The following is a 26084-nucleotide window of genomic DNA, read 5'->3' as shown; positions in this document are numbered from 1 at the left end:
CCGGGCCTCCTGGTGGTGGTGGTGGAGGGCCTTGTGGAGGTGCCGGGCCTCCTGGTGGTGGTGGTGGAGGGCCTGGTGGCGGTGGAGGAGGCGGAGGAATGTTCACGTCATTGGGAGGATCGTCGGGCAGCGGTGGGGCCCAGTTTGGTTGCAGCGGAGGGGGTGGCTGCGCCATTTCTTGTGGGAGCGCCCACTGCTGGAGATGACGCAATACGTTTTCGTTGGTGTACGCCGCCGCGTCGAGGAACTCCAGGATGGGTTGACCTCCACCCAGCAGTCGCTCGTAGCGCCGCATGCGGTATTCGTTGTTTGCGCTGCTGGTTGTGCGGAGCCTGGTGGTGTGCTGGCGGTTCTCCAACCTTTCCAGCACCACCACAGTCTCCGCGTGTGCCTGTTGAATCATCTCTGAAAATTTTAAACGGTAGGTATATTAGTTGAGCCGAGGCCTCGTAGCTTGTCTGAGTCGTAGTCTGTAACAAGACGCCGGGAGATGTCAGGGAATGGCGGGGGTACGGTCACGGCCAAGGGGCAAACAACTTGAATTTTGGTGTACATTTCCCTTGAAATAACGTGAAATAACGTGAAATAACGTGAAATAACGTTGAAATAACGCTGAAATAACGCTGAAATAACGCTGAAATAATGTTGAAATAAGGGTGAAATAACGTGAAGTAACACGAAATAACGTGAAATAACGCGAAATAACGTGAAGTTACGCGAAATAACGCGAAATAACGTTAAAATACCCTTGAAATAACGTTCAAATAACGTTGAAATAACAATGAAATAACGTGAAATAACGTGAATTTGAAATAACGGTGTACAAATTTTGACCAAGTTGTTTGCCCCTCGGTCGCGGCGACCTGCAAGGGGACACCTAGGGAAATTTCTCGGTACGATGCCAAATTTTTTCTCACTCCGCTTTTGAGGAAATTCGCTTCACATGGAAGCATTTTGGCTCACATGAATGCTTCGGTCGTCTCAAATTTCGACGAGACGGAGTCTCATGACGAGACGGATTGACGTAGACGGGTGCGGTTTGCACTAGATTGTACCTGAGTCTTTGCTCTAGGAGTCCTAAAGATATAAGAAAGTTTGGAAGAACCTCGTCCAGTGAACAGGCCGAGAGCGGGAAGCTCACTATGAAGAAATACCGAGAAACTTGGCCGTTTTAAGACCTTCAACAGTCCATCCCGTACGAAGTATGACAGCTAGATATCTCGCCTGGAGATTAAATTAAAGCTCTTTAAGCGCACTAAAGGTGATACAAAAATAAACGGGCTCCGACAAGAGCTGCGAAGAGGACAGGCGAAAGATGTCCAATTTGGTCGATTTGGTGCAAAGTTCCGAATTTCGACCTTCAAACGGTCATTCACTGGTCGAGAGTCAAGCTAGAAAGCTCACCGACGTTTTAAAACGAAGGTATTGAATGCCTCTAGAAGCTGGTTGGGTTTGAAGTACTATGAAGTTCAAAAAAGCCAGTGAGCAGCCGAAAATTCTCGAAAATTTTAGCGGGAAAAAATGGTCAAGTTCCCCGATGGCACCGACAAAATCGGTCTCATGACGAGACGGATTGACGTAGACGGGTGCGGTTTGCACTATATTGGCATGAGACTTTTCTCTAGAAGTCCTATAGATATGAGACAGTTTGGAAGAACCTCGTCCAGTGAACAGGCCGAGAGCGGGAAGCTTACATTAAGGAATAGCATGAAACTTGGCCGTTTCGAGACCTTCAACAGCCCGTCCCGTGCGAAGTATGACAGCTAGAGATCTCGTCTATGGCTTAAATTAAAGGTCTTAGAGCGCACTAAAGGAGATATTAATATGAACGTGCACCGATGAGAGCGGTGAGAGGGAGATGCTTGAGTTGTCCAATTTGGTCAATTTCGTGCAAAGTTCCGAATTTCGACCTTCAAATGGACATTCACTGGTCGAGAATCGAGCTAGAAAGCCCCGTGACGTCTCAAAATGAAGGTAATGAATGCGTCTAGAGGCTGGTTTGATCCGAAGTACTGTGAATTTCAAAGGAGGCAGTCAGCAACCGAAACCTCTCGAAAATTTCAGTGGTTCAAAATGGTGACATTTCCCGATTTAACCGAGAAAAACGGTCTCAGGACGAGACAGGTTGACGTAGACGGGTGCGGCTTCCACTGAATTGTACTTATGACTTGTCTCTAGGTGCCCGAAAGATATTAGACAGTTTGGAAGAATCTCGTCCAGTGGACAGGCCGAGAGCGGGAAGCTAACATTTGGCAAAAGCGCGAAATTTGGCCGTTTTCAAATCTTCAACAGCCCGTCCCGTACGAAGTATGACAGCTAGAGATTTCGTCTATGACTTAAATTAAAGCTCTTGAAGCGTACAAAATGTGATGTAAAACTCAACGTGTTCTAACGAGAGCTGTGAGAGGGAGAGACAATGGATGCCCAATTTGGTCGATTTGGTACAAAGTTCCGCATTTCGACCTTCAAATGGACATTCACTGGTCGAGAATCGAGCTAGGAAGCCCCGTGACGTCTCAAAATGAAGGTAATGAATGCGTCTAGAAGCCTGTAAATAAAGAAATACTCGCTTTGTGACGGAGAGCAGTCAGAAGTTGAAAGAAGGCAAAATTTTCAGTGTTGGAAAAATGGGGTGTTTGCCGATTTGATCGGGAAAAATGACGTTATAACGAAACTAAGTGACTTGGATGGGCCTGGTTTGCATTAAATCGTAGTTAAGACTTGTATCTAGAATGGTGACAAAAGAGCAGACGGCCGCAAAGAATCTCGTCCAGTGGAGAGGCCTTCGACGCGATACTCATATTAAGCAGAAGTGATGATTTTGGCCGTTTTCCATCCTTCATCCCTCCGTCCATTACGAAGTATGACAGCTAGAGATCTCGTCTATGGCTTGAATTGAAGCTCTTTAGGCACACTACAGGCAGTATTAAAATGAGGGTGCTCCAACGAGAGCTGTGAGGGTGAGAGGCCGGAGATGTCCAATTTGGTCGATTTGGTGCAAACTTCCGAATTTTGACCTACAAATGGGCATTCACTGAGACCAAATCTCATGCCTGATTGGAGGATCACCTCTAAACTAAAAATGCCGGGGTGAGACCAGTGGCGTTGTTGTAAAATTTTTAAAGGCCACACTCTTGTCCGAGATGCTTGTATGGTTGCCTACACTCTAAATATGGGGTGACCAGCAACTGGGCGCCTTTGTCGCCCGCCCCACTTTTTAGGGTGCCAAATGTCGCCCAGTTTCTGGGCACCTTTGTCGCCCAGTCTCGGGGTGGACAAATCATACAGTAACCGGCTCTCTCCCATGGTAGAGCATGCTCAGGTGTCTAGATCCTGGGCGACTAAGGTGCCTAGATTCTGGGCACCTTCGGCACCTCAGTCGCTGCTGAGCCATGGGTGAAGGCAGGTTTCTTAATGGTTTGTCCACCACGAGACTGGGTGACAAAGGTGCCCAGGAACTGGGCGACATTTGGCACCCTAAAAAGTGGGACGGGCGACAAAGGCGCCCAGTTGCTGGGCACCCCATATTTAGAGTGTACCTACAAGCGAAAGAAAGTTACTTTAACGAAAATATATTTTCGAAGTCATTTTTGAAATTGCAGTAGTTTTGTCTGTTTCATTACTTTTTTCCTGGCTTTCACTGAATCCTTTAAAGCATGAGTTGCAACTATACCTTCACGTACGGTGCTATATATGTGTATATGTGGGATTTTCGGTGCGTATGGCGCCGTATGGCCTGGGAAATTTTAAAGGGCATTTGATTTCGCATAGAGGCCATACGGCGTATGGCCCGGTAACCCCTTCAAAAACACCACTGGATGAGACACCCCAAATGACGCCCCCATTTGCCCCCATGGCAGGACTACTTCCCCGGCCGTTCCCCGGGAGCACCACGGGCGTTCCCCTGGTGGTCGCCGACTGTGCCCCGGCCGATCCTCGACATCACTTGGTCGGCGTTACACTTGGTCTTGTTACAACTTACCGATCACAGCCCAAGTGTTCGGGTTCGGCTGATGAGCGTACCGCCGGAAGTGGAAGTGGTTCGTCTCACAGCTATTGTTGGTAGCATGGAAGCGCCCACAAAAACTGAGCCGTCGTGGACGAATAATGACCAGCCAAAAATTGTAGTAATAGATGAGGAGGGGGTAGATCGCAGTATAGAGCTGTTCGGACCTCCGCCGCAGCTCGGTCCAAACCAACGTAAAGCCCTCCCCAATCCGGTCGCCCGGCAGCCGGGGCAGGGTGCACAGGCGTCGCAGGAATCTGAGGGCGTGTTCGGACCCAAGGATGACAGCCCGCAGCCCTAGGCGACCGACCGCCTCATGCACACACACAATGTGGTGGAAGAGACAGCCACTCTGCCTGAAGTGTGGGCTCGCCGGGGAGAACACGCGCCTCCACGCGTTCATTTGCGCGAGCTCAAAATCAGAGACGACATTTGTCGCACATAGGCCGAGTTCCCGGAGCTTATGTAGTACCCAAAGGTACGCCTCCTCTAAGCGGCTAGTCATCATGACGTAAGCAACGGGAATCACCTGTTAAGAGAAAACGCATAAAAACATTGCTGACTAAACGCAGAAAAACATTATGGCCAATCAAACACATCCTTTTGGACAAGGGCACTTAAATCGGACAAAAAGCGACTACACTGCAAACCTAACTGTCTACTAAGTACACACTTACATGCTTGCAAGCACGCACTTACAAACGCATGCTTGGCCAAGTACACACTTACAAATGCATGCTTGCAAGTACACACTTACAAACGCATGCTTGACGCATAGAGTTATACGGCGTCAAGCATGCGTTTGCAAGTGTGTACTTGCAAGCATGCATTTGTAAGTGTGTACTTGGCCAAGCATGCGTTTGTAAGTGTGTACTTGCAAGCATGCATTTGTAAGTGTGTACTTAGTAGACAGTTAGGTTTGTAGTGTAGTGGGGCATTCCATGCCAGATCATCCGGGACCGCAAATTTGAAGTCTTGGATTTTGATGAAACTTGGTGGTTTTGTTCCTTAGGCACCTCGCCATACTCAAGTAATAAATACCAACAACGAGTTTAAAAGTCACCTGTTTATTACTTTAGTACACGGTAAAAACGGCTCCTGGTTTTCCCAGGAACTCCCTGGAAATCGCCTATGTTTCTACCATAGGCTTCCTGGGAAAACCAGGTACCGTTTTAACCGTGTATGGCGAGAAGGGAAATCAAGCAACAGGTTGAGATTTGGTTGAAAAATAAAATTTCAAAAAAAACATTTTAAATCTTTGTACACGATATATTTTTTTTGTTTAACCAAAATGAGCGAAATTTTTTTTTTTTTGTCAGTCCAGGGTGCCTAAGGGACAAAACCACCAACTTTCATCAACATCCGAGACATCAAATTTGGGGTCCCGGATGATCTGGCGTGGATGCCCCTAGTTCAGCGGTTCTCAACCTTTTCCGGCTCGCGACCCCAAATTCTTAGCCAAATATTTCCGCGACCCCCATGAAAAATTTTGCAACCCCACGGGCTGACTTTAAGCAGCCTCTGCGACTGATCCGAGGCGGTATTTCGTCCTCCCTCGACGGGCAATTGGTCTTTGAACCTTCCTTTTGCATGCCTTCGTTACGGAGTGCGATTATCTGCCTTAGTTTGAGAGCAGTATTGCCGCAAAGTTGATAAAAACACGATTTTTCAGACATTTGTGACCGTTTTGATCAACTTTGCGGCAATACTGCTCCCAAACTAAGGCAGATAATCGCACTCCGTAACAAAGGCATGCAAAAGGAACGTTCAAAGACCAATGGCCTGTTGAGGGAGGACGAAATGCCGCCTCGGATCAGACGCAGTAGATGCTTTAAGTCGGCCCAAAACACGATTTTTCACAGACATTTGTGACCGTTTTGATCAACTTTGCGGCATTTAAGCAGTCACTGCGTCTGATTTGAGGCAGTATTTCATCCTCCCTCAACGGTCAATTGGTCTTTGGACCTTCCTTTAGCCTGCCTTTCTTACGGAGTGCGATTATCTGCCTTAGTTTGCGAGCAGTATTGCCGCAAAGTTGTTCCCGCCAGTGCTCGGCGTGTGGGCCAGCCGGGAAACCACCGCGACCCCAGGCGACCCCAGCCAGCTCGCCGCGACCCCTCGAAATTTTTTCGCGACCCCATTTGGGGTCGCGACCCTAGGGTTGGGAACCGCTGGCATAGGAAGCAGTGATCTGCGGTTCAAACATGACGATTATTGCAAAACACTTACCATGTTGTTGTAGTTGGTGACCACGCAATAAAATTGGCCAACATCTGGGGTGAGCCCCGCTGTGATCTTGAAGGTGCCGTCGCCAAAAATGAATCCCGTGAGAGTGAGCCAGTTGATGACGTTCAGGAACGCGAACACCAGGCTCCTCATACCAGGCGGGCCCACGATACCATGGTACAGCTGTTCCTCTGGCTGGGTGGTGGATCGCCCGAAGTGGAGCCAGTTATCGTCGGTAAGGTAAGCGTGCGTCTCCTCTACGCTGCTGGGGTTTGGAGGGCGCTCATCCTTTCGGCGTTCGTAGACGTTACGCCGAAGGTTCACCTCATCCAGTCGCACCCGCAGCGTTGGTGGTGCACTGTAAAGGTTGCGCATATATTGATGGCAATGTTTTGCCGGCCCCCGTCGTTCCGTCTGCGACCCTCAAAGCCCCTATGGGAAGTTGCCAAAATTGTGGGTCCTTTTGGCTCCTAAAAAAGTAAAAAAAATATCTCGTTCTTAATTTTTTTTAGCATTTTTCCTGTATTCTAGGGGTCATTCTAAACGCATTTCCGAAGGAGGCCAGTATTTTCTCGCACTTTGATTTTTTCCCTATACTTTACATGGGGGAATGGCACGGAAGTTACCGAAAATGTGCATGGCACGGAAGTTACATCATCAAACAAACCGTGAAAACGGACCAACCGGTTCACCAAATCGAACAGGTGTCTCGCCTAAAGTTGAAAAGACGTAAAAGCGCAAAATGGCCAGGTGGACCGAAATCGATAGGCCGAGTAGCAAGCTCGCAATTGATGACACGGAAGGTTACACATAAACCTGACACATGCCGGATTTTTACCTTTGGTGGTCAAGCTAGCCGAAATGGAGCCCTCCAGCGAAAATCCGCCTACCGCACTGGAAAGAGGAAACCGTGCTGCTGATTCTGGACGTTGAGCCGAACTTTTCCCGCTACAGGTTCGGCGCTGAGGCGCGAAACTAAAGTTGACGATGTTTGAAAACCAGTACACGGTGGACATTTTTTCATCCAATAAAGCAGGAGGTGAGAGTCACTGGAATAAATTGCTATCCAAGAATGTCATAAAGGGTTGCCAACAGAACAAAAGGCTGTTCGCGGATTTGCTCTCCGACAAATAGTTCAGGAGATTTTCGCCTTGAAACACGGACTTTTTGGACAATGGACAGCACGGAAGTTACATTTTGCCCAGTTTTAGCCTGTTTTGACAGGGAAATACTTGAAGTGCATGCTCGGTTAGTGTGTGGGATAGTAGGGGATATGAAGTCGAGTCATAGGAATCAAACCGCAGGTCGATACGTCGAAAAATAAGGAAACTGTGGCCCAAAGACACAAAAGGACCCACAATTTTGGCAACCTCCCCTATAGACACTTCTAGCAGGGCCTGAAGTGAAGAACAAGAAGACGAACAAAGACCGGAAACAGTACAAGAAATTGGGCCTTTTCGGGGTTTTTGGCAGGTTTAAATCAAATTGTGTTACAATATTAAGATTCCTTGAATTTTGGGATTGAGAATAAACATTCGTCATCAAGAAATAAGCGTAATTTGGCAACTGTTTCCGGCCTGTGTTCTTCTTCTTGTTCTTCACTCCAGGCTCTGCGAGAAGTGTCTATTGGGGTTAAAAGGCCCGCTAGGAGCAGCACCGTCGACCCCCAATGTGCAAAGCTGAGCGGCGAGTTTGAACTTGCGGTGTGCTTGCGGGGTTGTGTCTTCGTAATAAGGAAGACCAAATGCCAATTCTTATAAACAAACACTGAAATTGAGTTAAACATTGAAATTTCACCCTCCTCAAAGCGTAAAAGTCTAAAACGAAGCACGATCCACACCCAATGCCAACACAACCAAGTTCCAACTTGCCGCTCACAAAGCACACACACAAAATCTATGTGTGTACTCAGTACACACTTCTAGGTGCGTGCTTACAAGCATGCACTTCTAGGTGTGTACTTGCCTAAGCACGCACCTAGAAGTGTGTACTTGAATGAGTACACACTTATAAGTGTGTACTTAGTGAGTACACACTTGCGAGGTGCATGCGCGGCATAGGGAAAACGCAAGCACTTCTATGTATGTACTCACTGAGTACACACTCATAAGTGTGTACTCATTCAAGTACACACTTCTAGGTGCGTGCTTAGGCAAGTACACACCTAGAAGTGCATGCTTGTAAGCACGCACCTAGAAGTGTGTACTGAGTACACACAGATTTTGTGTGCAACTCATTTGTACACTGGCGGAAAAAATTAAGGGGACACTTTTTCAAAGTGACCTCAAATCTCGAGTTTCAGAGCTAGAAGGCTGCAACTTTCACACAAGTTGCCTTCAAGTGTCCTGAAGACGCGTGCAAAGTTGCACCGACGAAGTTGGACCGGGAGGGGGTGATTCACCCCCCCCCCAGTAAATTTGAAGTCCCAAAAACGCAAATTTAGAAGCGGCCAGCCTGGCTCTCGGAGTTCAAAAGAATCGGAAAACGGTACAGAGCGATTGCCCTTGACGTCCTCTACAAAATGCGACCCCCGGGAGACCTCTAGGACAAACCCACCCCCTACAACCCCCATCCCCCTTCAAAATCCACAATTCTTGAGGTACAGCCTTGAGATCGGGCTGACGTCATCCTCTTGGTCACCCTGATCAAGAGGATACCGCGTCTGAGCCTGTGCACCCCGTAGTCACCCTCGGAGTGGCCGAAACACTTCACCCCCTTTCAACCCCCTGCGATTTGAGGAATTTCTGCTTTTCGGATAGGGATGAAACTCACCAGGGTTTTGGTAGACGTGACCCTGAACAGCTTCGAAAAGGTCCCATGTCGATAGCTGCCCTTGGAACCACGCAAAGACACCCCCAAGTTAGGGGTGCACAACCCCCAAGCGGAGGGGTTGAAAACAGCCGCGCAGCTGGGTGGACCTTCCAGACAGCCAAAGCCATCGGGTACATGCTGTTTAGCCCTTGAATTAAGGTCTCTTCACAATTTTTAGCCTAAAAACTGTGTTTCGACGAAAAAACAACCCCTGTGTTTGCGCCCTTGTAGGGGCTGAATCAGTAGGGCTACGGCCATGCCGACCGCAGCATTGGATGCGCCAAGGCCTCCTTATGAGACACATAAAAATTCAGAATTTTCCAATCACGCGTTTGCAGACAGCGCAAGTTTCGAACTCCTGCTCACGGTCCTGCCGGGAAACGCTCTCAAAAGGTAGGCAACCCATCGGGCTTCGATTTCAGTTTTTCCGCTTTTTTCATGATTCAGGTGATCTGATTGGTTCAGCTTTTGATTTTGATCAATCTCTAACCCAGCAAATCGAATCCGACCCGCTGAATCATGCAGTAAAAGAATCACTTACATCGAAGCCCGATGGGTTGCCTACCTTTTGAGAGCGTTTCCCGGCAGGACCGTGAGCAGGAGTTCGAAACTTGCGCTGTCTGCAAACGCGTGATTGGAAAATTCTGAATTTTTATGTGTCTCATAAGGAGGCCTTGGCGCATCCAATGCTGCGGTCGGCATGGCCGTAGCCCTACTGATTCAGCCCCTACAAGGGCGCAAACACAGGGGTTGTTTTTTCGTCGAAACACAGTTTTTAGGCTAAAAATTGTGAAGAGACCTTAATTCAAGGGCTAAACAGCATGTACCCGATGGCTTTGGCTGTCTGGAAGGTCCACCCAGCTGCGCGGCTGTTTTCAACCCCTCCGCTTGGGGGTTGTGCACCCCTAACTTGGGGGTGTCTTTGCGTGGTTCCAAGGGCAGCTATCGACATGGGACCTTTTCGAAGCTGTTCAGGGTCACGTCTACCAAAACCCTGGTGAGTTTCATCCCTATCCGAAAAGCAGAAATTCCTCAAATCGCAGGGGGTTGAAAGGGGGTGAAGTGTTTCGGCCACTCCGAGGGTGACTACGGGGTGCACAGGCTCAGACGCGGTATCCTCTTGATCAGGGTGACCAAGAGGATGACGTCAGCCCGATCTCAAGGCTGTACCTCAAGAATTGTGGATTTTGAAGGGGGATGGGGGTTGTAGGGGGTGGGTTTGTCCTAGAGGTCTCCCGGGGGTCGCATTTTGTAGAGGACGTCAAGGGCAATCGCTCTGTACCGTTTTCCGATTCTTTTGAAATCCGAGATCCAGGCTGGCCGCTTCTAAATTTGCGTTTTTGGGACTTCAAATTTGCTGGGGGGGGGGGGGTGAATCACCCCCTCCCGGTCCAACTTCGTCGGTGCAACTTTGCACGCGTCTTCAGGACACTTGAAGGCAACTTGTGTGAAAGTTGCAGCCTTCTAGCTCTGAAACTCGAGATTTGAGGTCACTTTGAAAAAGTGTCCCCTTAATATTTTCCGCCAGTGTAGTTTTGGTCAACCATTTTAACCAAATTTTTACGGCAAAAAATAAAAAAGTGCAGATATCAAAAAAGATGTCATCATGGATTTGGCTGAAAAATTTTTTGTAGCTTCCTCTATTAGTGTACTAAGAGCCTGCAATCCCCCATTGAGGGCCCCATGTACAGGAATGGTACAAATAAATCAGGAACGTTGAAATTTGGTTTTTTTTTCACTGTTTTGGGCTAAATTGACACTCTGAAGGTTCCGTCTCTTGTTTGACCTTAACGCTTGGGTCCCACAGTTGAAGGAGCAATTGATTACTTTCAGAACTCTCATTAGGCAACATCTCAGGCCTCTCCTCCCTTGATTCAGAATTTTTGCAGCTGGCCATGATATAAACTAATGGAGTATTTACCTCAATCCCTCCAATTAAAGAAAATACAGGAAGCTGCAGAATGCAATTACTCTTGCAAATTAAGGGGAGGTTCTGGTGAAAATCTTGCCATTTTCCAAATGGATCCCAGTGTCATAATTTCTTCGGAATCTAAAATCTTTCTTCGAGGAGACTAAAATTTGATTTTTGAAGGCACATCCCAGGCTCTGAACCCAGTCGAAGAGTCTTTTTGAGCCTATTTTGGCTGTATCTTAAAAAATCTCCTTGCGCATACTATTTTATCGTAAAAGGTTGACCTTGACATTTTTCACTTCTTCGATTCCTTTTCAAAACATTCCGGCATGCATAGCTCAAAATCTCTGTTATATTATTAACTGTAAGCTTTTTAAGCTGAAAAGTCCCTAAAATTTGTCTATTTTGTACAGTTTTGATCAACTATAGTGAAATGATTGGTAAGAAAGCTTGCGAATGAAAACGTTATTTACATTTTGAGTTATGCATCCCGGCATCTTTTAAAAATGAATCAAAGAAGTGAAAAATGTCAAGGCCAACCTTTTATGACAAACTAGTATGCGCAAGAATGTTTTTTAAAGTTATAGCCTAAATAGGAGTATCCTGTATTTTCTTTGATTGGAGGGATTGAGGTAAATACTCCATTAGTTTATTTCATGGCCAGCTGCAAAAATTCTGAATCAAGAGAGGAGAGGCCTGAGATGTTGCCTAATGAGAGTTCTGAAAGTAATTGATTGCTTCTTCAATTGTGACCAAAAATTTCATTGGTTCAATGACCCCCACCTTGACAATATGTTTCAACCAGTAACATTCTATACTTTATAAATAAGAAATTTTGATTTGTTGCATGCATTTTTTTATCATCTTAGGTGCAGTAAATTTAAATATCTAAACATATCTTTTTTTTATAGGGAGGTCTTCCTCTATCTTTATGAAACAAAACCCTGAGCATGGCACAGACTGGGGGGAGCATGCTAAGGGAACAAAGAAAAATATTTGAAGTAAGTTCTTAGAAACTAAGTTTTTCAATTTGGAGACTGCACTACCATTTTCAGAACTTATGCATACCATTTCTCTGTCTCTATTATGATTGTCTTGATGTGCAACTACCAATTTACATAAAAGGTAATTTTGTATTTTGCCTTGAACCCTCCCTACTACGTAGTGAGCCTCCTCAAAGCACAGCCGCAGTACTGCCATAAGGCTACGGGACGTGGGGAATACCGCAAGGCATTTAAGTGTAAACTTACCTCTGAACACGGTGGGCTACGACGTCCCTGACCATCCTCAAAGGGCACTGCATCGCTGCGCGCAGAATGTCCTCCCGGAGACGAAGCAGGCCGACGAGGTCCGGGTCAGCAACACAAGTGTGTGCAGTCACGACATGCATATTTCTCCCGTCTTCGTCACTGTGCGCCCTTCCATGGCAGGTAGGCCGAGCTCGGCATGTGTAAGCCCAGCCGCCGGACGCCAGCTGCTTAGGGACTCTGTGGTAGCTAAAACCATCTCCACATTCACAGTACCACAGTAGACTCCCGTCGCGTTCACCCACAAAATGTCGTGCGTGGTGCTCCATCGCGCAATCCTTCGGCCTCACCACGGCCGAGCCGAGGACACACTGATTGCAACTGCGTAGTGTTTTCCTGGAGCTCACTGGAGTCCCAGGAGCGGAGACTACTAGGGGCGGCGAGGGGGGAGGCGGGGGTTGGAGGGGACGGCAAAGGCGGGAGGCTACTCTCCCCCGTACGGGGTGAGGCGGGGGCTGGCGGGGCTCCGGCAGATCTGCGGGTGTGGGGAGGGGCAGGGTGACGAGATGGTGGGGGGTTGGCCCTATGAAAAATTCAACACTCTTCTTGAACTGTTTTGAATCCTAAAGTCCCTTACAGTGAATACATTAATTTGTGTGCATTGTATCTGCTTGCTTATATTTTTCTCTTAATATTTTCATGCTGTTCATGATTTGAAATATCTTTTAACACTTTATAACCAATGTGGAAAGTGGACACCTAAAAAGTTGAGTCCAAATGCAAGTTCTTATTTGATGCTTTGATGAAAAAGAGAGGTTAAAATGAGCCTCTAAATGTGTGAAGCTTTTGCTGAAATTGACAAACGGAAATCCTTCTGTTCTGTGTAGGACTGCTACAGAGGCAAAACAGAGGGTAGGTGCAGTTGGTTAGCAGAATTTTGTAACTGCGTCTTTTGGTTCAGGTTTGGCATCAAAATCAATATTATTTGGTTATGTGGCGAAATCCACACGAATTTTCAATCAAACTCGTGCATAAGGAATGCCTTTTACTGTCCTTTTTAGCAGGAAGAGGCACGTTTTTTTCTTATTTCTTCTGCAACTACAGAGCTTGCAACCCAAGGTTACAACATGCCTCGCTACAAGAAAGGTGGAGTCCGTCGTAGGTTCAAGAGACCTGCCAAGGGCACTCGTCACTATGGAAGTCAATCATGCAAGGTTATATCTTTTACATCTGCTGCTTGTGTTACTAAAGTGCCATAGGCTTGTGTTGAAATGACACGTGTGCTTTTTGTTTGTTAGTTGGCTGCTGCAAATCCGTCTATGGCCGTTGATTCAACAGAGCCGTCTCAGCGTCAGGAGGAAGCTTGTGAGGACCATAATGGATATTTTTTAGGATTCAATACCAACAGTTGGTGTCAACCCATCAGAGTGCTTTCTCTATTTGACGGAATTAGTTCAGGTACCGTTCTCTTTGGTCATGATTCTAAGTAAAATTGTAAATGTTATACTTAATATACAATATGGATTTTATTATTATATTACAGGACTCTTGGCGCTTGATTCTTTAGGAATAAAAGTCAGTGAATACTTCTCTGCTGAGATTGACAAAGATGCAATTTCCATTCAGAGAAAAAGATTTTACGGCAGAATCACAGAGATTGGAGACGTAGAGGCCTGTACTGAGCTTTTATTGGACCAAATTGCACCTATACATCTTTTGATTGGTGGTTCCCCATGTAATCAACTGTCAAAAGTCAATCCGAAGAGAAAGCTATTTGGTATAGAAAAGATTGTTTTTTTTATTTTATTGTTTGTTGTTTTTTTGAACTAAATTGTAATGTACTTTGTTCTCAGCCCCAGGCTCAAGTGGAAGGCTGTTCTTTACCTACGTTAAAATTTTAAATTACTTAAAAAAAAAGGCAATAGAAAATAATCATAATTTTTTCTATCTGTATGAGAATACATCAAACTTGGACCGTTCTACCCTCCTCACAATGACAAAGTAATTCTATAAAAATGAAGTTAAATGTCAATAGTTTCTATCTTGTTAAGTATTGGACTAATCAATCACAAATTTTTCGTAGGGCATTCAATGCAGAACCCCAGGTGGTAGATGCTCTCAGCTTTGTTCCGATGAGAAGGAAAAGGCTATTCTGGCACAACTTAGGTAAAAGTGATGTTGATCTGGCTTCCATGGAAATTCCACCACTGGAAGATTTCCTAGATCCAGGCCGCATAGCTACTGTCAACATGGTTTGTACCATTACAACAAATAATGCATCTCAAAAGAAGAAGGATAAATGTCCTGTTGTCAACTTTGATGGGGAAGAATGTACCTTAAATGTTAATGAACTGGAAAGAATATTTCATTTAGGTGAGGGCTTTACAGATAATGGTAACTTGTCCATTTCTAGACGGAGGAAACTTATTGGTAAATCTTGGGTTGTTCCTGTCATTGCTTGTCTATTGAACCCTTTACTTAAAGTGCTACAAGTATAAATGTTAAAGATGAGAAACATTTTAAAAGGAATGTGGTATCTGTTTCTTTTTCTGTACAAAAAATGAAAGCTGATACTCTTTTTATACTGTCCCCTGCTCCTCCTAAAAGTCAGATTTGTAAAATTGTAATAAAATTAAAACAGAAAATTATTGAAAAACAGTTATTTGTTTATTTTTTTCATTTTTAAGTTAATGTATATTATTTGAACATCACTTGCAGGAAAGACTGAGGTTTTACTCAAGAATAAATGGTTTGTTACATGTATTATTTGACTATCACTCACAACGTCCCTTATAAGATTTACATTTTCATACCTCGTATTAAAAATTTCTATACACCATTAACAAAGTTGCAAAATGAGAGCATTTTTTTTCATCAGTACATCATGACAATGAAGCAGATTTAATCTTATACAATGGCTTATCAAAGCCACTACATCACCCACTACAAGCCAAGAAAATTAACAGTTAACACGATCATAACTCTGGCTGCCTCCTAGAAGAGGTTCAGAAATGTGTACGCTGGCATTCTTGTAGTTGCAATAGTAGAAATGTTTCGTCAAGATTATTGTTCATCGTAACATGAAGGGCTTCAGCATACATCTTGTCTACAAGTTGAAGGTTCTTCCTGCCAAATTTGGAGTCATTATCTGTAATCTTACTAGTTTTCCTCCCTTAATTTTGCAACCTCTGTGAAAAGTTGAAACTATTCAATTTTTGTATTTCATCATCATATTCATAGAGAGGCTTTAGTTTGATTCCAGGATACTCCAAAACACTTTTACCATCCCTTCCCGCGTTCCTGAGGCCCTCTGAGAGCTTTATATTGAGTTTGCGATGAGTTTCGGGCTCTGACCATTAAAGCCTGGCCTCTTCGAGACTTTCTCAGACAAAAACATTTCCAGTACTCACAATTTTTGTACAAATTTGACAAATGATGGCCCAAAAGCTTCAGGGAACAACCCTCTAGATGATTAAGGCCAGCTCTCAGCTCTGGCTGTAAATGTTAGAGATAAATTAATTTGGTCCTATTTTAGGTGGAAGCAGTCTGCTTTCAGCCAAAACTTCATTGAATGTTGCATTGTTTGGACCACTGCGCAGCAAAGCACCCAGCTTCCATTTTAGTTATGTTTTCCTTCAAGCCCTCTTTTAAACCTTAATTTGATCTAAGAATAAAATCTGTATGTTCAAATTTGGCCTCACAGGACCTGTAACAAGTTTATGAATCGCTAGAGGTTTCCGGATTCTGATACACATTGCTTAGCAGTTCCTACAATTTTGGCCCAACTTTGACAAATGATGGCTTCAAAGGTTCAGGGAGAAGCCCTCCACATGACTGGAGCCTTTCTCTCTGGAGTCTGTCGATCCCAAGAATTTCAATGGATGTTAAAGCCACCAACAGTGCATGCCTGTTGTGTGGTTTTCCTTCAAGCCCTCTTTTCTCCCATAAAATTGAGACCTGAACCAAGTCTGCAAATTTGTTTGAGATAAGAACAAGTACCACGAGCAGATTGCAAGGTGAGGGTGGAAGCTTCATTTCCTTCCGCGACAGTCTCTCAGATGCTTCGGATTTCAAGCCCCACAGATTGTGCTTGTGTTGTCTAGTCCATTTCTCATCATAAATGTCATGTTCTTGTTGCCTGACAGAAGGCAGTTCTCTCCAAACCTGTAAATACATAAAAGAATAGCTCTTCTTACTTAAACAATGCAGATTATATTTACAAAGTTGGAAATAAAACAAATTGACATAAATAACACTCCAAAACAATTTATAAGTCTATAACAAGGAAGTCTATACCAAGAAGCAATCAAACAAAGCAGGGGAAAACAATTGGTTATATCTATTCTTAGTCAGGCCTTTATAAGCTAATTACATCCTGAATTTTCTTAGTTAGTATGGTGAGATAGAAAGCCGAATTTTGGCGTGTGGCGAGAAGGAAGTACCTAATGATCCTGCTAAATCAAGTTTAGAGTCAAGACCAAGAATTTAACCAGCTGCCATAAAAGTCAATGCTACTCTGATAATTCTGTTACCAGCTGACTTCAGGGGATGGAATGGGCTTTCAACTTCTTAGCCCTGCTCCTTGCCTTCAAGCGTAGAGTATCAAGGAGCCTGCTGCACGAATGGCACATTCTCCTTCTAGGCCTGACTAATCTGCAGCATTGCAAGGACCGCAGGGTTAGAGAGTATCTGGCTTCCTGGTATGGATTTTTATCTATTTCCCCTCTCTTGCTGGACTGCCAAAGGGATTTGTACTTGTCATGGTACACCCCCGTACAGATTTCCAGCTGCCGGATAATATCTACAATACTCTCCATTCCATCAACAAAGGCAGAAATGTCATGCTCATTGCAAAGCTTTACCATCTTCAGACAGGGAACAAAATTTGTGATGGGAATAGGGACACAGTGCACACTTAAATGGACGTCTCCACAAGTGTTGAAGAAAATTCTGCGTTGGGTACACTTCTCGAAATTTCTTGAGAGCTGCATGGAGTGGATTCCTTTTCCTTCCAAGAGACAAATCCAGTTGGGTTTGAGGCGCATCCGTAGTGCTTCTGCGGCACGAGCCAGCAGCTGGTCTGTCTGTTGGCAGAGAATGCAACTCAATTCAAGATGCAACTGAATAACAAATTATTTGCAATTCATGTAGACATGTGATACTTACTGGGTGATGTGAATTGTCTGGCCTCCCTTTGACTGGAGATATTGCAAGAGGATCCTTAAAAAGAAATAAAAGCACAACACTCAAAAATGGGTGTTGATATTTAAAAAACAAAACAAAAAAAAAACTATGCTACTGCTCTGAGTTAAACATGTCATCGCTTACTTTTTGTCTCTTGTAACTGTTGTTCAGGGGATGACTGACAGGGACCTGGAATGGAAGAATGAATAAAATGTAAGAATAGAAATAACTTGATTAACAAAAATCTGTCTCAATTAGGAAGCTGCTTTCAGAACACTGCCAACTGCAGCTTGCAAAACATTCTGAGAAATTGAATTAAATGAGCTGGTGGTCGCCACACAAAACTATTTTTCATTCTGTCAAAATGTGTCCAAATATCTGATAATAATAAAACAATTCAAACTTGAAAGACACACTCCTGGACACACTAAATAATGTACATATGGTTGTCATATATTCATTCTTTAAAAGAGAACAATGAGTTAAAATTTGTACGAGAAGTTATGAGGGGTGATAGCAGATTTCTTAAACCACATTAAAATAGCAATATGACACCACTTTAGCTTGTGGTCCAATGAGTCCAACACAGTCAGATGTTACCGTCAGGGCTGGGGCTCAACAAACAGAGCTAATTTTGTTGCCGTCCAAGTGGCACATATATATCATACATAGACAAATGAACTCTTGAGTATTGCCTGTCAAGAGAAATAACTGGACACTGATAAAAAGAAAGAGAAGTTGAAACTTACCATGGAGTCCTCGAATAGAAATTGCGAGGCAGTAAGGCTCATCTCAGAGTTCCGTTGATTGTCCACAGAAGTTATGGGTTCCTCTTCAAATGAATGTGAGTCCTGAAACAGGGAAAGACTGAATCCAACCTCTACACTACAAGTCTCCTTTCACTGACTGAAAGTTGCCGACAAAAACCATTTCACTACAAATTTGAGCTGTTGGTTGTGTCAAAGGCTCCGGTGTCAACATACCAAACAAATTTTGTTTCCGTCAAAATGTGTCCACATGCCTCTACATAAAATAAAATGCTTTCAATTGGCCAGGGACTTTCCTCAACACAGAAAATAATAAGCTTTCAGGCTTCAAAAAAGTACGATGACTAAAATTTCTTTTTGACCAGTTGCACTGATTTATAATTCATGACAAAAATTGGCAACATCATTCCAAATGAATGCACCCTCAAAACTTTCTATGGGACCCAGGTAACTAGTTCTCTACACTGTTATGACGAAAGAGAAGTTGCTACTTACTAAACTCTCCTCAAATGTGAGTTGGGATGTAATGAGGCTCATTTCAGATTTAATCGGACTCTCCAGAAAGGTAGCGGACTTCTCTTTGAAGAAATCTGGGTCCTGAAACATAAAGGGTAGAAAGACAACAGTTATCAAATGGTACCATCAAAAAGCGTCAAAATGTCTCAACATAACAAAGACAGTATGTATTTGGCAAGCACACAACTAAAAAAAATAAATTAAATCAGACTCCTCTTGTTTCAAAGGTCACTTAATAATTTCAGAAAAGAATTGAAGAGGCTTCTATGACATGGTACAAACAGGACATTCAAAATGTATGCAGCGACAAGTCTAGACCACAATAACCCCAGCTCCTTTACACTGTTGCAAAGAAAGAGAATTTGAAACTTACCCATGTTTCTTGTGACGCATCGACACTCATCTCTGAATGCAGTGGGTTGTCTTCAGAAGTTATGGGCACCTCGTCAAACGAATGTGAATACTGAAACAAAGCAGGGACCAAAACCAACAATAAACATAAATTGACAGGTGCACATTTGAAAAAAAGGGACGATAACTCCAAATTTTAGTCAACAATTTGAATCAACTAACATGACATGACAAACATGGGCAAATAACATTCCAAAAGTATGCAATGTATTTGACGGAAAGAGGCAATGCATGCTTCTCTTTATCATAAAAATTATGATACAAAAAGGGAAGAAGAAGGCAGAAACTTACCAAATTCTCTTCAAATGAACACTGTGACTCGTTGAGGCTAATCTTAGAATCCAACGGTTTGTCTACAGAACAACTGGGCTTATCTTTAAATGAATGTGGTTCCTGAAATAATAATAAACAAAGGTCAACTGTTATGATTGTAGTTGTAGGCACCTCTGACAAAGAAGACTTTTTGGCCGTGTGATAATTTTATGAAGGTAGTGCAAATTGTCATCAGAAACCTCTGGCGCTTCCAGATCATTGAGAGGAAGCAGGATGTCACCTTTTGAGTTGGTGGTAAAGACACAAAAAAATCATTTCAACGGTCAAAAAGCTTTCAAATGTCTTAATGCAAACAGACGATATGAATATGATAGGTTGAACAAGTCCTGTTTCAAAGCATTAACGGTGAATTAAAGTTTTGAGCAAACATTTATAAAAACTGACTTGACCTGATGAAAATCAAAAAGAACATTTCAAATGTCTCCAGCTGCAAACCGACGACGCACTCTAATGTATGGGAGGCAACGATATCAATATACTTTTTCATATGCTTTGAGAGGAAACATTTGTAGTCAGGTTTTGCAGATGGTGTGCACCATTTCATAAACATAAGACTAACCACAATATTTTTGAGTCCACTGTGGAATATTTATTCCACATCTTCGATGCAAATGCCTTCAATGAAACACTCAATCAATGATCACAGAAAATGTACTCGAGTCATGGGCTACAGTTTAAATAAATCAAGGTCCTGAATACAAAAGAAAATACAGTAACCAAATTCAAAAGATTGAAACAAAGATAACATTGGGAAAACTCTTGGCAAACTTACATGGTTTTCAACTTTGACTTCTGACTTAAGATAAGTGTGACAGCCGTTTGTATCATTGACTGGTATGCTCTGCAGCTTCTGGGGTCGATAAATAAATCCTTCAATGTGTCCTTTAAGGTCCTGAAGAAAGACAGGGAACCAAAGACATGAATCAAAAAAGCCTGTGCCATAGGTTAGATGGACCAAACCTATCATAACCAAATATAAACACAGGCTGGCGTCTATCAAAACGAATCGCGAAGGTCAGCGAAACGATATGAATGAATGCCGAATACATTTGAGCATTGAAACCTCACCCTTAAATGCATCCTCGTCAATATGTGTTTTCGTTTTGAAGTTGTTTTCGTGGTTGTACAGCGGGCGAGCAGAAGACAGCAGATGATCGGAGGCAGACTCTCGCCACGTCAGACACCAGCGCCACCAACCAGAAACGGTACTCGGCCCGAACTAATCACGGTTTACAGTGTCTGTCAAAACACGTTCAAATTTGAATTATGATGTGAGATTTTGAAGAGAAAAAATAACTTCTGCTCCGTATCTGTGACTTCCAGTTAACGACAGCGATCCGAGCGCGCATTAACTTTGGGAGAGCAGTCCTCAACTTCGGTCAACCTTCATATTTAGTCCAGTCCGTGCCTGCCGGCAGAGGTACGTTTGTTATTTGCATTTAGATCATTGTGAACCCCAGTTTTCGATGTGAGCAGGACTGAAATCTGGTGCTCAATGAAATATATTTGTTTGGTGGCCTTTGCTCTGGCTCCAGCAAGTCGATTCCTTTCTTTCGATTCGAATGTTTGGGTGACCTCTAACCTCTATGTTATTGATGCACTTGAAGTCATTGAAACTGTCATCCTAGTGAAAAGTCGTGTCTGTGGGGTCGCCTTTGATTTTGAAGTTGCCCCGGCAGTCTCAAATTCTACCATTTTTAAGTGAGGTTCATTCTGTTGGAGTTTGTTAGTTACAACTAGTTGTTTTGCCAGTGAAGACTGCACTTTTAAATTTCATTTTGATAAAATGCTTCTCCATCTTTAGAACTCCTCGACTGTTTTTGCTGGTTTTCTTTATTTGTTTTCTGCCATTTCAGATGCTGTATCAATTGGAATGACATCCTGTGGAGTGTCTCTGAGTGATGGCTATCTTGACTTGTTCGAGAACTTTTCATCGGGTCTCTGCAGAGTTGCACATTTTTGTGCGGGCTACTTTCTGGTAATAAAAACCTTATGTAGACTTTAAGAATTGGACTTTCCCTGTGGGGAGCTTTCTTTGTAATTAAAGGCTTGATTTGTTTCATTATAGGAACCCCGCTGGATATAACGTTACATAGAATGTGGTTGTCCTTGATGATGTGGTTTCCGCACTGATAAAGGCTGCATTCAGGTATGACTTGAACTCTGTTTTTAAAAAAGTTTATAGTATTTATTCTGTAGAAAAATTCTCATTGTTTTGAAAGACTTGAGGGCTTCCAGCTTGACAATACTTTGTCTATTGCAACACTGTGCTTTTCATTTTCAGTTTAGATACAAATCAAAATGTCAGTGAATCAATGAAGTTAAGTGATTTAGTGGCTGGTAAAAGAAAGAAGATAGAGAGTTGAATGCGAGCAAGGCATATGTAAAGCATGAACTTCATCTGCAATTGACTGAGTGTAAGTTAATGGAGGCCTCCAAGAGAGTGACTAGATTCTGTCGGAAACTAAAATATCTTTCCTTTTTAAGGGCTCTGCACGTCAGCAAGACTGGATCCCTCCAAACAGGATAACTTCTTCACTGGAACAACACTGCTGCACCATTCTTTCTGCTGGCTGCAAGGACTGCGAAGGAGGACATGAGTGATGGAGCGGCAGGCGGAATGTGACCATATCCTTTTCCAGTCTGATGATTTTGGAGGCAATTTTTGGGGTTGATTTTTAATTATGATAAGCTTGGCAGGTCAGAGCTGGGGAGTCGTTTAAATGCTCACCGTAGGCATTGGTGGAGGGAAAGCAGCGTCTCTTATGAACTGCTGCCACAGAGTGGGATATAAATTATTTCTTCTAAATCATAGGGGAACAGGCATTGTCAGTTTATGACAGCATTAGGATGACGCTCTCTATGGACATGGAGGTCGACTCCCATGCTTCGACAGATTTTCTCACCGAGTAGCTGAAAGCCTTCAGTTATCTCACCGAGTAGTCTGTGCCAAGCAGTGTTCATTTTGAGTTGTGTAGGCCACTTGAGTCAGTTGAGATTCAGGTGGAGAGTAATGGGAGGGGCTTGTGGGACTAGTTTCATGGGCGGCACATATAATGTCATAGCTTTCATTGCCTCCATAATTAGTCTGGTTTCAAGTCTGTCATATTTTGTCTGCGCCTTTGGACCAGTCACTTATTTTGGCCCTGTACTAGTCAACAATTCTGCTGTGATGGTATGTTCCAACCTTCATCTTCTGTGAGAGAATCAAATTCTGACCCATGAACAAATTTAACTCTTTTTTTTTGGTGCTGGATTTTTGCCTTTATTTAGCTTTTTGTCCCCTGTAAATTGCAAGGTGGGCTTGCCACCTCAGAGCTTGTTGTGGTGGTTGTGCTAAACGGATTTCTTATCACTGCTTGTTAATTGCTTAGTAGAGCAAGATATTAACTTTTTCTGCAGTTATGAAAAGTAAGCGGATGAGAGAATGGTTTTTCACAGTTTTATAACGATTTAAAAATCAACTGCCTCTTCTGCCTCAATCAAATTATTACTCTCAGCTTGAGGGGAGTGCAGAGAGGGAAAGCAAACATAAAGCAATTATACACTGTTGTCTAAAGGTTTTTAATTTTGGGGAGCGGCAACATTTTAGACATTTATAAGATTTTTTTTAAAACTCCACTGTAACTTTTTTCAGGATTTAATCACTTGTGTAGTCTGTGTGATGAGATTTCCTCCTGCATTTTCTCCTGGTTGCACAAGGCCTCTGATTTGGGGCACATTTCTGTTGTGAGTTTGGAAAAAGGTCTGTGTGGCACAAAGTAAGCAAGTAATGTTTGCCTTGAATTTTGAGTGAGGTGAATGAGAGCACTTATGAGGTAGATATTTATTTTCATTTATCTCTCAATCGTATTGTCGTAGTGGGTCAGACTAAGAATTTATTTCATCTCTGTTTTTTTTATTTTCAGTTTTATTATTATTCACAATTTCACTGTACTCCTTTGATTTTGTGGCTGGTCTAAGAGAGCTGAAAAGGTTGACAGGAAGCAAAAACTTGGTCTCTTATAGACTGAGGGTAAGTTGATGGTGACTTTGGTGGCATGCAAGGGAGTGATACGATTCTCTTTGGAACTCTCATCACTTTTCTTTTTTAGGGCTCTGCTTGTCTGTATGACTGGATCCCTTCCAACTAGAACAAGACTGGCTGCACCTCTTTTAATCTTTCTGCTGGCTGCAAGGACTGCGAAGGAGGACATGAGTGATGGAGCGGCAGGCGGAATGTGACCATATCCTTTTCCAGTCTGATGATTTTGGAGGCAATTTTTGGGGTTGATTTTTAATTGTGATAAGCTTGGCAGGTCAGAGCTGGGGAGTCGTTTAAATGCTCACCGTAGGCATTGGTGGAGGGAAAGCAGCGTCTCTTATGAACTGCTGCCACAAAGTGGGATATAAATGATTTCTTCTAAATGATAGGGGAACAGGCATTGTCAGTTTATGACAGCATTAGGATGACGCTCTCTATGGACATGGAGGTCGACTCCCATGCTTCGACAGATTTTCTCGCCGAGTAGCTGAAAGCCTTCAGTTATCTCACCGAGTAGTCTGTGCCAAGCAGTGTTCATTTTGAGTTGTGTAGGCCACTTGAGTCAGTTGAGATTCAGGTGGAGAGTAATGGGAGGGGCTTGTGGGACTAGTTTCATGGGCGGCACCACTCTAAAAAATAATATAGGATTTTGTAACGATTTTGATACAAAATTCTGTAACACGTCAGTCTGATACAAAAATTTGTATCCTTGATCCTAAATTCTGCATCACGTCAAGAATGTTACGAATTTACGAATCAGTGCTTCAGAATTCTAAAACTGATACAAAATTCTGTACTTTTTGTTTCAATATTCACAATCAGTGATACAGTTCCATGTAAAAATGCGATCTTAATGCAAATAACTGTAACTGATACAGAAAACTGTAACATGTTGTTACAAGTTTACATATCGTCTGATGCAAAATTCAATAACGCAAATTTAAGGTCAAATTAGGAGCTTAATTTTTTACATCACAGTTGATCGGGCGAAAAGTCCTAACGTAGGGCATGGTACTTAAGAAGCTTCGGGCCAGGAACTCTAACTGTCGCGCCGCAGGGCTCGTTTCCCACCACTACCTGGGCATGCAGCGTGCCCGCTCGGTGTGACCGACAGTCTGAGGCGTGCCTCCCCATGCGGCGCTGTGGCGCAAGCGGTAGCATGCCGAGCTGGCAATCCGGGGGACCGGGGTTCGATTCCGGAGAACGCAGTTCGATTTCTCCGGGTGTTCGGGAGTACAGGAGCAACGGAGCGAATGTGTAGAAACGAACGACCGTTATACGATTCAAATTTTGTTTTTAAAACGTCAAATTTTTATGATTTTAGCATTGCAGAATTCTGTAACCGGGAAACAGTTTACCGTAACGCGTGATACAAAATTTTGTATCAGTGTTGATACAAAATTCTGTAACATTTGTAGTTGAAATTACTGCGTAACCATGTTACAAAATTTTTTAACTTTCATTGCCTCCTTAATTAGTCTGGTTTCAAATATGTCATATCCTTTTCCCGTCTGATGATTTTGGAGGCAATTTTTGGGGTTGATTTTTAATTGTGATAAGCTTGGCAGGTCAGAGCTGGGGAGTGGTTTAAATGCTCACCGTAGGCATTGGTGGAGGGAAAGCAGCGTCTCTTATGAACAGGCAGTGGCAGACTGCGCTTGTAAATGAAACCAATTTTTCATACTTGGTGTGTCCGTTCCATGTTCTTAAGTGGCCATTTCAAAGTGGTGGCTCCACCCCTTACCGTCCGTTTGCGAGGAAAGGCGTCACTGCAGTGCATAAACATTTGCTCTGTGGTGCATGCACCCTTCCTCACGATCGCGGGTCTGACACTTGCTGCGTGCACCACACTGCGAGGTGAGGTCCATGCGCCTTCTGCCTGGCGTTTTCCTGGGTGCTTATCACCCCTTCTTCCTTGGTGAGGGAGGGCCGCCGCTGCAGTGCATGCACTTGCTCTGTGGTGTGCCGAGCCCTCCGCACCGGCACGGATGCGGCGTGCTGCGTGTGCCAGCTTGCTGGCCTCCAGCAACGACAGCGTCTTTAGAGCTCCTGTCCTCGCGACCAATTATGCAAGCAAAAATGCGGATGAAGCGTGCGGTTTTGCGTCCCCACGCGCGTGCCGATCACCCGAGCAGGGGTACCCGTTCCCGGCAGGGGTGGCCTTGCTGCAATGGTGACACGCGTGTGGGAGGTCGTGGCGTGCGGCGGCCTGCGAGGCGTCGTCTGCCTAGAACCACCCAATGCGACCATTTTGCGTGCCAATCATACAAGCGTGCGGTTTTGCGTCCCCACGCGCGTGCCGATCACCCGAGCAGGGGTACCCGTTCCCGGCAGGGGTGGCCTTGCTGCAATGGTGACACGCGTGTGGGAGGTCGTGGCGTGCGGCGGCCTGCGAGGCGTCGTCTGCCTAGAACCACCCAATGCGACCATTTTGCGTGCCAATCATACAAGCGTGCGGTTTTGCGTCCCCACGCGCGTGCCGATCACCCGAGCAGGGGTACCCGTTCCCGGCAGGGGTGGCCTTGCTGCAATGGTGACACGCGTGTGGGAGGTCGTGGCGTGCGGCGGCCTGCGAGGCGTCGTCTGCCTAGAACCACCCAATGCGACCATTTTGCGTGCCAATCATACAAGCGTGCGGTTTTGCGTC

The 26084-nt window shown here is 44.2% G+C and overlaps 2 protein-coding genes and 1 long non-coding RNA gene across 3 annotated transcripts; 2 read left to right on the top strand and 1 right to left on the bottom strand.

The window, feature by feature from the left end:
* The first annotated feature begins 282 nt into the window (after positions 1–282).
* LOC117644470 (DNA (cytosine-5)-methyltransferase 3C-like) lies at positions 283–14830 on the top strand. The gene is made up of 7 exons (XM_034383978.1): positions 283–421; positions 6249–6472; positions 13264–13416; positions 13501–13660; positions 13746–13979; positions 14056–14203; positions 14286–14830. Exons 2-7 carry the CDS (start codon positions 6407–6409, stop codon positions 14698–14700), a joined length of 1176 nt encoding a protein of 391 aa, XP_034239869.1. The 5' UTR covers positions 283–421; positions 6249–6406; the 3' UTR covers positions 14701–14830.
* Positions 14831–14850: 20 nt separating this feature from the next.
* Positions 14851–21909, bottom strand: LOC117644469. Its single transcript, XM_034383977.1, has 10 exons — positions 20482–21909; positions 20186–20305; positions 19372–19473; positions 19043–19132; positions 18649–18750; positions 18136–18237; positions 17531–17575; positions 17369–17422; positions 17065–17286; positions 14851–16366 (listed from the first exon to the last, which is right to left on the bottom strand). Exons 1-10 carry the CDS (start codon positions 20491–20493, stop codon positions 15971–15973), a joined length of 1245 nt encoding a protein of 414 aa, XP_034239868.1. The 5' UTR covers positions 20494–21909; the 3' UTR covers positions 14851–15970.
* On the top strand, positions 20742–25675 carry LOC117644471. Its single transcript, XR_004587665.1, has 8 exons — positions 20742–20833; positions 21270–21391; positions 21482–21562; positions 21698–21830; positions 21901–22588; positions 23051–23231; positions 23322–23428; positions 23508–25675. It is a non-coding gene; the product is annotated as an uncharacterized LOC117644471 (long non-coding RNA).
* Positions 25676–26084: the final 409 nt, after the last annotated feature.

Source organism: Thrips palmi, unplaced genomic scaffold (genome assembly GCF_012932325.1).
Source record: "Thrips palmi isolate BJ-2018 unplaced genomic scaffold, TpBJ-2018v1 HiC_scaffold_18, whole genome shotgun sequence".
Lineage (NCBI taxonomy): Eukaryota > Metazoa > Arthropoda > Insecta > Thysanoptera > Thripidae > Thrips > Thrips palmi.
Note: the sequence above shows the minus strand (reverse complement) of the source record. Positions and strands in the feature narration are given on the sequence as shown.

Coding starts and splice junctions, on each gene's coding strand:
- LOC117644470 (XM_034383978.1), top strand. CDS start 6,407: ATGGTACAGCTGTTCCTCTGGCTGGGTGGTGGATCGCCCGAAGTGGAG. Junction 13,417..13,500: donor ATGGAAGTCAATCATGCAAG/GTTATATCTTTT, acceptor TTTGTTTGTTAG/TTGGCTGCTGCAAATCCGTC. Junction 13,661..13,745: donor ATTTGACGGAATTAGTTCAG/GTACCGTTCTCT, acceptor ATTATATTACAG/GACTCTTGGCGCTTGATTCT.
- LOC117644469 (XM_034383977.1), bottom strand. Junction 18,238..18,648: donor TCACATTTGAGGAGAGTTTA/GTAAGTAGCAAC, acceptor TCCCTGTTTCAG/GACTCACATTCATTTGAAGA. Junction 16,367..17,064: donor TTGTTCCCTGTCTGAAGATG/GTAAAGCTTTGC, acceptor ATGTATTTACAG/GTTTGGAGAGAACTGCCTTC.